Source organism: Mustela nigripes, chromosome 16 (assembly GCF_022355385.1).
Source record: "Mustela nigripes isolate SB6536 chromosome 16, MUSNIG.SB6536, whole genome shotgun sequence".
Taxonomy (NCBI): Eukaryota; Metazoa; Chordata; class Mammalia; order Carnivora; family Mustelidae; genus Mustela; species Mustela nigripes.
In genome coordinates, this window is record NC_081572.1 from 2,433,735 (window position 1) to 2,445,961 (window position 12,227).

General features: G+C 62.0%; 1 protein-coding gene and 1 long non-coding RNA gene across 2 annotated transcripts in view; both read left to right on the plus strand.

The window, feature by feature from the left end:
* Positions 1-4,548, plus strand: part of CBX4 (chromobox 4) — a 5,661-nt gene extending 1,113 nt beyond the window's left edge. The window contains exons 2-4 of the mRNA XM_059380159.1: positions 363-517; positions 2,721-2,787; positions 3,051-4,548. Of these exons, the coding sequence (XP_059236142.1) occupies positions 363-517; positions 2,721-2,787; positions 3,051-4,463 (1,635 nt within the window). The 3' untranslated portion in view covers positions 4,464-4,548. The remainder of the gene's footprint in view (positions 1-362; positions 518-2,720; positions 2,788-3,050) is intronic.
* A 2,513-nt stretch (positions 4,549-7,061) lies between these two features.
* Positions 7,062-11,670, plus strand: LOC132003997 (uncharacterized). Its single transcript, XR_009400395.1, has 3 exons — positions 7,062-7,506; positions 8,971-9,116; positions 11,533-11,670. It is a non-coding gene; the product is annotated as an uncharacterized LOC132003997 (long non-coding RNA).
* The last annotated feature ends 557 nt before the right edge of the window (positions 11,671-12,227 follow it).

Consider the following 12,227-nt stretch of genomic DNA (forward strand, 5'->3'; position numbering starts at 1 on the left):
GGGGGGGGGCTGGCTGATGGTGATCGGATTAGGGGTCAAATGGAGAACAGCTGAAGCCCTCGCGGAGGCTCGGGGTTGGGGACGGGAGGGGGACTGCGACTTTGCCTTTTGGGCTGCTTTGCACGCAGGGTTCCTGGTGAGCAAAGTGGCTTTGGAACATGTCGCAGTAACATGCTTAAAATTCTTGACAACTGCAAAATAAACTGCTAGTTTCGTTTTCCTTACCCCCCCCCTTTCCTCCTGCCCTTGTGTGTTTATTTTGACTTGGGGGGGGGGGGTGTCGGGGACCGTGTCAGGCCTGCAGAAAGCTCCCCTCCACCCCCCACATCCACAGCTAAATAGCTTTCGGTTCTTGAAGACAGAGTAGGGCCTTATGTCATTCCCCACCTGGAGGCCGCAGAGCTGGCTCGGTTTTTTTTTACGCCGTGTCCCCTCCCTTTTCCCTTGCAAGATATAACACGTGGGAACCCGAGGAGAACATCCTGGATCCCCGGCTGCTGATCGCCTTCCAGAACAGGTGAGCGTCCCCCCGCAGCCGCCGCCCGCAGCCGTGACCGTATATGGGAATGGGAGAGGGGGCCACGCTGCAGTGGGGAAGAGGGGAAGGGCCTGGAGGGGGCCGGCGGGAGCCCCCTCCCCCGACGGGCCTGCACCCGCACGGCTGCGGCCTCGGCTTCTCTTCCCCAACGTCCTTGGCGGTTGCGGCAGCCTGGGGGTGGGGGCGGGGCGGGCCGGAGAAGGCGAGGCTGGTGTTTTGGGGGGAACTGCGAGGAGGGTGCGTGCGGGTGGCCCTGCCGCTGCCCGGAGACCTCGGGGCGGCTTCTGCCCCCGCCCCCGGCGGGCCCCCCTCTCTGCGCAGCCTTGGAGCCCCACCCCCGGAGCCTAGGTGTTGCTTTCCTGTGGCCACTGGCCGCTTGGCACCAGCACCTCTCGGGGCAGCTCCGAGGGAGCTGGCGTTGTGAAACCGCCGGACGTCACGGAACTGAACTTAACCTGTTGGGGGCTGGAGAAAAGTTGACTTGGCAAGGCCCTAACCACCCTCCCAACCTTCGATCCCCCCTCATCCAGGGAGCTTGGGCTCCGCAGGGGGTAGAGCCTGTCTGGTGCTGGGTGCCCTTTGCACCCCCCACTGGGCTAGTCGGTGGGTGTGGGCCCCCATCCTGGGGCAGGGGGAGCTTGGCCCAAAGGGCGTGGGTTGGGAGCTGCCGGGTGGTGGAGGGGTGGCTTGTGACGCGGGGCTCATCCTTGGCGCGCACAGATGCTTGTCGCGCTGCAGCTGCGGCAGCTGGATCCAGCGCCCGTGGCTGCGGTTCTCTTTTTCGGGGAGGACCTGAGCGGGGGAGGGCGGGCGCGGAGGGGAGGCGCGGCCCGAGTCCGAGGAGCTCCGCCACCCCCGCTGCCTTCCATTCCCCCTCCCCCTTTTATTTTGCATTATTTCCTGTGGCGCGTTTGGCGCTAAAACTGAACTCTAGACCCTCGGAGCGAGTGACCGGCGGGGAAGTTGCTCTCCCGCGACGCAGGGGGGCGCCGAGAAGGGATCCTGCCCCGGTTCCACCTGGGAGTTCATCACCCTGTAACCATGTCAGCGGCTGATGCCATGTTGCATAATGGGTCCCCGAAGAATTAGAGCGCAGGCTGGTGCAATGCCACGCAACTTCGGAGTCAGGCCCCGGCCCGGGCCCCCGGGCGCGGCCGAACTCCCCTGGGTTAGCCCCCGGGCAGGGGGGTGCCTGGGGTCGCTGGAGAGCGCCCGCCTGGCCCCGCTGCGGGTTGCAACTTTGGCACGCGTTGGGGGGGTGCCCCGTTCTTCTCCCAGGGAAGGCTGGGCCGTGCCGGGACGATCTGAACGCCAGCCTCGGGTCACCCTCCGCCAGGCCGCCGGCGGGAGCCTGACGGTGGTGTGGGCCGGGGCCACCTCTAGTGGCGTTCATTAACAATTGGGAAATCGAGGCGGCCCGGAGCCCAGCTCGGCGAGGGGGCGGTGCTTCCGCGCACCACCCGGCCTCGCTCCGCCCCGCCGCTCCGCCCAGGCCGACCCGGAGCCTGTTCACCAGGTGGTTGCGAACCTGGCCAACCTGGCCAGGCCGTGGCCTCCGCGGCCGGCCCCCGCCCCCAGCCCCTAATTGGCTCATTTGCCGCCGTGTAAACAAGGGCGCAGCCCCTCCCCCTGTTTAGGGCCCGGCCGTAGGAAACAGAGTCCTCCCTTCTGCCGGCGGCACTCGTTATCTGAATCTTAATGAGGTCATTAGCATCCCGAGCCTCTGATGGGGAGGGGACGTGTTCCACACACCTCGTTTGAGCCTGTTTGCATCCCCTGGACCCCCGCGCCCACCTCACTTTGCGCGGGGCCGAGGGCCCAAGGCTGGGGGCGCCAGTGCATCACCCACGCTAGCGCCTGGCTGCCGTCTCCCCCACCTTGAGGCAGAGCTGCGGGGGGCGCCAGTGCAGGTGCGGGTACCAGAGATGGGGGAGCCCTTGGCGGAGCACCCCTGGGGCAGAGGAGGGTCCGTACGAGCACAGAGCGGGGCTCTGGGACCGGTTGGAGGTGCCCAGCTGGTGGCACAGTCGACCTTCTGCCCTGAGCTCCTGATGCCTCTGGGTCATGCTGGCCTGGCTGCTCGCAGGAGGGGGTGGGGGGAAGGCGCCAGCGCAGGTTGGACCTTGGCAGGAGGGGAGGCCACCCGGAGGCTAACCTCGCGGCCCTCTGTTCCCTCCCCCAGGGAGCGGCAGGAGCAGCTGATGGGGTACCGGAAGAGAGGGCCGAAGCCCAAACCGCTGGTGGTGCAGGTGAATATGGTCGCTGGGCGCGGGCCTGTCCACTCGTCCTCCCCTTGCCATTGCCACCTGATCTGCCTCCAGGCGCAGAGGGCAGGGAGACTTTCTCCAGAGCACCCAGTTCCACTTCCTTTCCTCTTGACCTCCAGCTCAGGCCTCTAAGGCAGCCGCTGACCCAGCTGCGGCTGGGATGCTCCTGGTGCGGGAGGCTTGCCCTGGGGCTGGCCTTAACCCTCTTCTCACCTCCCGCTCGCATCCCTGCCTCCTTCCCCCAGGTCCCCACGTTTGCCCGTCGCTCCAACGTGCTGACTGGACTTCAGGACTCCTCTGCAGACAACCGGGCGAAGCTGGAGCTGGGCGCCCAGGGCAAGGGCCAGGGCCACCAGTACGAGCTCAACAGCAAGAAGCACCACCAGTACCAGCCGCACAGCAAGGAGCGGGCCGGCAAGCCCCCACCGCCGGGCAAGAGCGGCAAGTACTACTACCAGCTCAACAGCAAGAAGCACCACCCCTACCAGCCGGACCCCAAGATGTACGACCTGCAGTACCAGGGCGGCCACAAGGAGGCGCCCAGCCCCACTTGCCCGGACCTGGGCGCCAAGAGCCACCCGCCCGACAAGTGGGCGCACGGCGCGGGGGCCAAGGGCTACCTGGGAGCTGTGAAGCCCCTGGCCGGTGCCGCCGGGGCTCCGGGCAAGGGCTCGGAGAAGGGCCCTCCCAACGGGATGACGCCGGCCCCCAAGGAGGCGGTGACGGGCAACGGGATCGGGGGCAAGATGAAGATCGTCAAGAACAAGAACAAGAACGGGCGCATCGTGATCGTCATGAGCAAGTACATGGAGAACGGCATGCAGGCCGTGAAGATCAAGTCCGGCGAGGCGGCCGAGGGCGAGGCGCGCTCCCCGGGCCACAAGAAGCGCGCCGCCGAGGAGCGCCACCCCCCGGCCGACAGGACTTTCAAAAAGGCAGCGGGGGCGGAGGAGAAGAAGGCGGAGGCGCCGTCCAAGAGGAGGGAGGAGGAGGCGCAGGGCCCCGGCGACTCGCAGCCCCAGGACGCCGGCTCCCGCAAGCTGTCCCCATCCAAGGAGGCCTTCGGCGAGCAGCCCCTGCAGCTCACCACCAAGCCCGACCTGCTGGCCTGGGACCCGGCCCGGAGCGCCCACGCGCCCTCCCACCACCACCACCACCACCACCACCATCACCACCACCACCACGCGGTCGGCCTGAATCTCTCCCACGCACGCAAGCGCTGCCTCTCCGAGACCCACGGCGAGCGCGAGCCCTGCAAAAAGCGCCTCACGGCGCGCAGCATCAGCACCCCCACCTGCCTGGGGGGCAGCCCGGCCACCGAGCACCCCACCGACCTGCCCCCTGCCGCCACCCTCCCGCAGCCCGAGGTCATCCTGCTGGACTCGGACCTGGACGAGCCCATAGACTTGCGCTGCGTCAAGACGCGCGGCGAAGCCGGGGAGCCCCCAAGCGCCCTCCAAGTGAAGCCCGAGGCGCCCGCGACGGTGGCGGCGGTGGCAGCTGCGCCAGTGACAGCGGCGGAGAAGCCTCCAGCCGAGGCCCAGGACGAGCCCGAGGAGCCGCTGAGCGAGTTCAAGCCCTTCTTTGGGAATATAATTATCACCGACGTCACCGCGAACTGCCTCACCGTCACGTTCAAGGAGTACGTGACAGTGTAGCTGGAGGGGTTCGGAAGGGGAAGCGCCATCCCCGCGGGTGGCCCAGCACCTGGTGCCTAGGGGCGGATTCCTCCTCTCGCCCGCCACGGGAGATCCGGGCCTGCCCCGGTGCGAGGACGCCCCAGCCGCAGCGTGCGCGCCCCTCTGCGCCCCGCTGTCCGCTCCTGGCTGGAGCCCGACCCCCGGCCGGCAGTGGCTCTTTCCACGCGGTGCCTGCGGGTCTCGCCCCCGACCTGCCCCATCCCCGCGCTGGACCTCCCCTCCCTCGTGGACCTCCGGGACTGGCAGGGCAGCCGCGCGCCTCGGTCTCAGAGTAATAGTATTATATTTTAACCGTGCTAACTTGTCAAGTGCAGACTTTACTCCCGTTTGTACGTGGTGTTATTATTGAAATGTATTGTTTGAGCTCAAAAGGCCCGGCCACCCCCTTCGGGCTGATATATATATATTTATTTGTAGGTATTTATATATTGAAATATAAAAACCTAGATTTATGGAGTTTCCTCTAGATCATGTTATATTCTATATCAGACAAACTATTTTCTGTTGACCTTTCTTCCTGTTCATTCAGTATTTCGGCTGATTTCATTTCCTCCCCTTCCTGGAACTGCAATACCAGTAACGTTGGTATATATTTTTTGATACCGTACACATGGATGTGTTGTTTCTATGTGCAAAAAAAAAAAAAAAAGAAAAAGAAAAAAAAAGTTTGTTTAAAAGCTAAACGAGCTCTCTAGAAACTGCTGCTACTAGAAATGTCTAAACTATAAGCTTCCAATTATTACCTGCTTGAATGTAAATATTAAATGGAGATGTTGAAGGTGCATTTTGGCTGTTTTGAGATGAGCGCGGAGCGCTGGAGGCTCGGGAGGCGGCCGGACCCCTCGCCCCACCCCACTCTGCACTTATCCCTTAGGTCTGGGGGAGGAAACCTCCCCGCGTCCTGCGCTAAAGCTTGTGCAGAGGCAGAGCGGAGTGGTGGCAGGGGCCGAGGCGCCCGCGCCAGAGGAGTGACCCTGCTCCCCGGAAGTCGAGAGGCGCTCCAACCGAGAGGGGAATTCCTGCGGGGGGAGGGGGTGTCAGCGTCGCCCCCGCCCCCAGGGCTCCCCAAGCGGGCGGTGCCCTGGGAGCTGGCAGACCCGGGGAAATGCGCGGTGGGGGGAGGGGGCATGGGTGCTCGAGCGGCGCAGAGGGGGGGGTGGGGCGGGCCCCCCCCCCCCCAGCCGCGCGCGCAGCACCCGCCCGGCACCTGCTGATCTTTGCCCCCCACCCACCCGGGGCGCCACACCCCCAGGCGTTGGCTCTGGTGGGGCAGGGGTGTTCTTAATAATCCCTGCCCGGTAAGGCAGGTTCAGCGGGGAGGGGACCCTCTCCCCCTCCCTAGCGTCGCTCGCTGGCATCGCTGGCCCCGCCCCGCCCCGCCGAGGAAGCCGCCGAGGCTCTTTCTCTGCCAGGCTCTCTCCCCGGAAACCACCAGGCCAGAGGCTCCGACTGGAGGCGCAGCGAGCGCGGCCAGGGCAGGGGCGGGGGGCTTCCTGCGTGGTGGCGGGGGAGGAGGAGGGGAGGAGGCTTGGCGAGCAAGGCCTGCCCACCCCTGTTTCCTCCGTGAGCGAGGGGAAGCGCGGGACCGCGTCCCACCCGTCCTGCGTTGGGTGGCAAGGCTGGGGCCCCTGGTGTCGCGGGACAGGAAGGGGTTAAGGGCCCAGAGGGGCCGAGGGGAGTGGGCCGAGCACCAGGTTCTCTCCCTCGGCGGGGCCGGGAAGCCGTCACTCGGGGAGGCGGAGGCCGTGGCCAGCTTTCTGCAGACGCAGCGATCTGCTCCTGGCTGGGGCGGCTGGGCAGGGCCAGGGGCCGCGGGACGGGGGCCCTGTGGGCGCAGGGCTGCTCCTGGCCCCCCAAAGCCCCTTGCCTGCCTGCCTGGGCCGGAGGGCCAGAGCCTGTGCAGGGCGCCAGGGCGGAAGAGGTCAGCGCCGTTCAGAATGGGGAGGGGGTGGTGGCGAGAGAGCCCGGCGCTGGGAAGGCCAGGGGAAGAGATAGAGGGCCAGGAGGGCGGGAGGCCTGAATGCGGACAGTGTGGCCAGTGTTGGCTGCAGGCCACCACGGCTGGAGGTGGGGGAGGGGAGGGGGAGGGGAGGGGAAGGGGGAGGGGAGAGAGGGAAGGGAAGTTCTAAAAAAAAAAAAGAAAAAAAAGCCGTTGGGAGTTTCTAGCCCTGGCTTTTGTGAATTGTCCCTCCCACTACCCCCATCACCCCAGCCCCCTTTAGAGTGAGTTAAACACTCCCCCCTCCCCCCGCCATGTAATGAATGCCCTTTGCCACCCTGGGAGTGGAGGGAGGGGTGATCTGGACTGCTCCTGGCAGACTGCCCGCTCTGCACTAGAATTGGGCCTGTCCTTCACTGGCTGGTACACAAAGGCGCATGCCAGGCAGGGATTTCGTCTCCCTGTTTTTCTGGTAGGGAAAAGGGAGCACTCGGGAGCGGGAAGGGGAGCCCTTGTTCGGGGCTGCACAGTTGGTGACTTGCAAGTGAGCCTTAGCCCCGAGGGTGCCCCTCCTACCCGGTGGGTGGCCTCTACCAGGCTGAGCCTGGGGTTGGGGGGCGGAGATCAGAGATGGCACTTATGCGGGGGTACATCGGTCCATAACCATGACCATTCGAGGGAAGGTGTGGCCTGCTTCAGCTGACCTGAAGCCTTGAGAACTGCTGTGGAACTTCTGGGGGAGGTCCTTGAGGAGGCCGAGCCTAGGTGGGGCCTGGAGCCTGAGGTCGCAGGGCGGACAGTGGGACAGAGGCCGATGGGTAGGTCAGGAGGGCCTGCAGGACCTGGTGCCGGACCCAAGAGAGTCCAACACCCATTCTAACCCCAGGACCCTGTCATGTGCTGAGCATCTCATGCCATTCGGAACCCAGAGGGTTTGAGATTCCTTGGGGGTTGAGAGTCTGAGGTTCTGCAGGCAGAAGGGCTTCTCGAGGCCGGACGGCAAATGCCGGGTTCTCTGCTGATTCTGGAGCCAACTTGCCTGCCCCACGAGCCTGCAGAGAGGTACTCCACGGGGACGTGAACTCAGGGCCTCTGGGACACACGTGTCCAAGGTTGGGAACGCTCAAAGAGGGTCAGGAGCCCTGGCCTGGGGACAAGGGAGAAGAGTCTAGTAGCCCTAGAACTAGTAGCCCTAGTTCCTCTGGGTGTAGAAGGGTCCTTCCTAAGTGGAGGCCTCAGCGTCTTTCGGTGCCCAGCCCTCCACAAGCAAAGGGTCCTACACCCTCTCTTTGAGCCCGAGTTCCAGAGAAAGAAAGCAAGCAGGAAGCTGGGACCTTAACCCTACGTACTGGGAAACCCACACTTTATTGTTTTCTTTCCTTTCTGAGGGGTCTGAGCATTGAGCATGGAGAGCTGGAGCTGACCCACCACCAAGACGGGGCCTCCGGTATATCCATTCACCCCGGGAAGCGGGTCCCTCCTGCACCAGCCAGTGCCCAGCTCTAGCTCTGCGCTCCCCGCAGCATGTAGGCACCCCAACTCATCGTCAGGAGGTCAGCCTGTCAGGGTTTTCTCGGTGGTCCTTGGATCCCACTGGGGTGCTCTGGAACTAGGGTTGCAAGACTGAGCACAGAAAAATCGAGGATACCTAGCTGAATTTGAATTTCATACGGACAACGCATACTTATTTAGTATGTCTCATGAAATATTTGAGATAGACGAAGACCTAAAAAATGCATTGTTCATACAAATTCGGATTTCACTGGACATCCTGGATTTTATCTGCAAACTCTATCTGAGACCTGACTAGCCAGCATGGTCAGTCCTTGCCCACAGGAACGTTTCCTGCCCAGAGGAGAGAGCAGGTGCCGAGAGCTGAGCATCCTGGGTGCCAGGAGCACCGTTATCATGATGACAGCGAGAATGCTGGCAGGGCACGGCGCACTTGCCACAGGTCTTGACTGAAGGTTAGGGAGAGGTACACCTGGGCCACGACTGGACCAGGGAGGGAGGGAAAGCCTGAATGGCCCACCTAGGGCTCCGGGCGGAGGCTCTTCCTCACTCCCACCCACCCCAAACAGCCAATTTCCAGAACTTTCAAGGAGGGCAGAACTGATCTAGTCACAGGACCCATTCCCCTCATCAGGAATCCGGCCCTTCCCCCCTCTTGGCTTCCTAGTCCCCTTCAGAGAGGAGCCGTGCTCTGAGGATCAACTAGGTCAGGAGAGGGCCTTGAGCGCTTCTGGAAAACCCCCCTAAGGAAACATCTAGGTTTTTTTTTCACCAGGAAACATTAAACATGCCTTGTCAGATGCAAATGCCTTCCAAGGACTCTGGCCTGGAGCCTCAGCCTTGTGACAGGCAGGACAGGTACCCAGGGATGTGTACCTGGAAATTGACTGCCAGCCTGCCCTCACTCCTGCCACCCTCCCTTCTCTATAACCCCGTGGGCACCTCCAGGGCTCGGCATGCTGCCCTCACCACCTGCTTGCTGGGTTCCCCATTGACCTGGGACCTCATCCTCAGCCCCTCCAGTTTTATCCTGGTCACTGAGGATGACAGCAGGACACGAGAGAGTCAGGACGAGCCCCCAGGAGCCAGACCAAATCCCCATGCATTCTGAAACGAGTCTCGTCTATGGTTCCCTGTTACGTTGCCGCTGCCACGAGAAGGTAAGAGCTCTGAAGAGGAAAGAGTTATTCCTGGACATCGAATCCGTTTCCTGCAGCCATCCTTCAGAAGTCACTGTCGTGCGTCTCCCCCCGCCCCCCCCCCCGTGCCCTTCTGCGCCTCCCTCTTCCCTCTGCAATTACTGAGAACAGCTGACACTCAGTGCTCACGGTGCGTGGGGGGCTCTGGGGAGCACCACATTCAGTGCTCACCCACCTTCCGGAGGTGGGTCCTGTCGCTGTCCCTGTCTCGCAGACAGTAAGATGAAGGCTAAGGCTTAGAGACTTGAGTAAGCTGTTGGGTCCAACATCCAGGGGTTCGGAGATAGACTTACCCGTCTCCGGGAGCCATCCTCTCACTTTCCAGGGTGCCGCGGGCCCTTAGGAGGTCCAGCTCGAGCCCCATCCCCTGCCTGAGGTTGCCCTACAGTATTCCCGTCTTCACCAAGGCCTCAGTATTTACCGCCTCCCCCCAGATTGCTGTCATTTCAAGCCCCCGCGAACTCGCAGGTAGGGACCTCCTCCCTTCTCCAAGTAGACACAGCCTTGAGCACCTCGGGAGGCGAGGGGGGGAGTGTGTTATGCATTCCCAAAGCTTGTGCACAGTGCTTAGATAAATGCCTTGGAATCCGATGTCTTGTGTGTACAAGCACTGAGTCGTGTGTGTGTGTGTGTGTGTGTGTGTGTGTGACTGGACAATGACGCGTATTCCCAAGCTGTAAGTCATAAACAGGGTCCAGGGACCAAGGACAGCCCTGAGCTGTCCCCGGGGCCTCCATGCTCAGGCTGCAGAGCAGAGGCAGGGGACTCAGGCCGTTCCATCTCTGCCCACTGGCCAGGGCGGACATACACACATCCTTGGCAACCCTCGGGTCCTGCCACCCCCTCCTCCTTCGCCTGATCCACTCGTGAGAGTTTCAGGAGGCTCTAGGTAATCGTTTGGTAATTGAATTTAGGGAAGCAGACCCTACGGATAAACTTGGAGGCAGCTCCAGGAAGAATCACGGTTTAATTTCCGTCCTTCACTGGTGGGACACATCACACGGGTCCTCATCCCTGTGTGTTTCATTGTAACACGCGGCTCGGGGCGGTAGAGAGAGAGAGAGGCTTGCCGATCCCGCCACACATACGCACACGGCTAAGGACAGGCAGAAGACGAGGCCCACGCCCCTCGTTGATTTTCATGCGTCTTCACGGGAGCTGCGTGGATAAGACCGCCCACACGGTAAGGACTCACCGAGTGTCACCGGCCATCACTGTTTTGCTTAACCCGTTCTCCACAAGTTTTCAGACCTGGGTAGGGACAGACGGACAGCCTTACCCCAGGAGGTCCATGGCACGTGTGCGTGTGAGCAAGTGTGCGCACGTGTGCGAGCAGGTGTGTGTGTGAGAGCATCAGGGCTGGAGGAGGGTCACAGCAACGCAGCCTGGACGGGGAGGGACACCTCTGTTTTGCTGCCCGGGCGGAGGATCCTTTCAAACACGCCCTGGAGATTACTATTGCCAACGATGCGCCCTATGCCTTTCAACCTGCGCCAGGTGTAATGTAAACCCCCTGGATTTCCTCCCTTTCCTGTTTCATCTGAGAAATTCTTCACTAATTCCATGGTATCTGGTTTCTCATTGTTTCTCTCGGCTTTAGACAGCCCCTTGGGGTGGGCTTTGGAAGGGTGTGCTGAGTGCTCTCGGCAGTCCAGAATGACAGGGGCTCTACCCTCACTGCGGCCTCTGCCCTCCAGAACCTCTTAGAAACGGCTGCTTGGGGCAGTCAAGGCACCATGGGCCGTAAGGCCCTGGGGAAAGGTGCAAATGTCCATCCCCAGATCCGAGAATGGTCTTAGGCAGCCACTTCCCTTCCGCCAAGCGGCATGGGAACGGAGAACAGGACAATCACCTTAAGCTCTGTCCTGACCCAATGCTGAGGGGACGCGGATGCCGCAGGATAGCGGTGTGCCAGCCAGCGTTTGCAGAGGTAGCGCTGGTTAGGGTTGAGGACGAGGAGTGATCCAGTGGCGGGTGCAGGAGGCCTGGGCCATTCCAGAGGCAAGCAGAGGGGTGGGGGGGACCATCTATTTTCCTCTGACTCTCTCTGGAGGAGGTGGGGTTACAAACCCATGTGGGGTGGGGAGAGAAGAACCCGGAGCAGAATCCCTCCTAGGAGCAGCGGAAGTGAGCATCCTTATAGCTGCTTCCTGCTTTGTTTTTCCTGCTCCGCGAGGCTCCTGCTGGTGCCGAGCCAGGAGAGGAAGCACCAAGCCCGGCCAGAGAGATGCAGGGCCGACCAGCCTTCGCTGTGTCTCTCCACCACCACGACCCACCCCGCCCCCCATCCCGCCGTCTCCTCTCCAGGCACTGAAAATTATTTATGTTTGCAAATTGCTTTTGATTCACATGAGTTATTCCTCTTGCCTGCCAACAGGTCTGGGGATGGGAGAGTTCTCGAACCGGCAAGCTGGGAAATCAGGGCGACAGCGGAAGGAGCACCCATGTGAAGTCAGGAGTCCTGGGGTCGGGTCCCAGCTCTACCACGGCTGTGCCCTGCCTTCCCTGCCCAGGCCCCTGGTGCCTCATCTGCAAATGAGGGGGTGGCTCTGAGCTTTCCAGAACCCAATGGCTCGTGGCTCTGACGCTCACAGACCAGGATGAAGACAAGTGTCTGCGGAGGACCCATCCTGGTGGAAAGTCCCTGGGGCAGGTCCAGGAGAGAAATACACACGAACACCCCAATAACCATCCTGATCAGGAACACAGGCAGAGCAGGACCTGCTCCATGGCAGGCGAGTCGAATCACCTGCCCTTCCAGAGGAATGGATTAGCCTGCTGCCCATGGGGTCACGGACTCCTGGAAGCTCAGAGCAGAGAAGGGCCATGGAGTTTGAAGCCCTTCACTCTACAGATGGAGAAACGGAGCCCCCAAAAGGATAGAGCCAACATCCAAGTGAATTACCGATGGTTCTCTGCCCACGAGTGGGTGTGTGTGTTCCAAGAAGGACTAGCGCTCACCCAGTTCACCTATGACAAAACTGCATTTATTACGAGGACTAATGACAACATAATTCCAAAGTCAGTGCCATGACCATGAGCAACCGGCCGCATGCTGAGAGCCACGGTCTG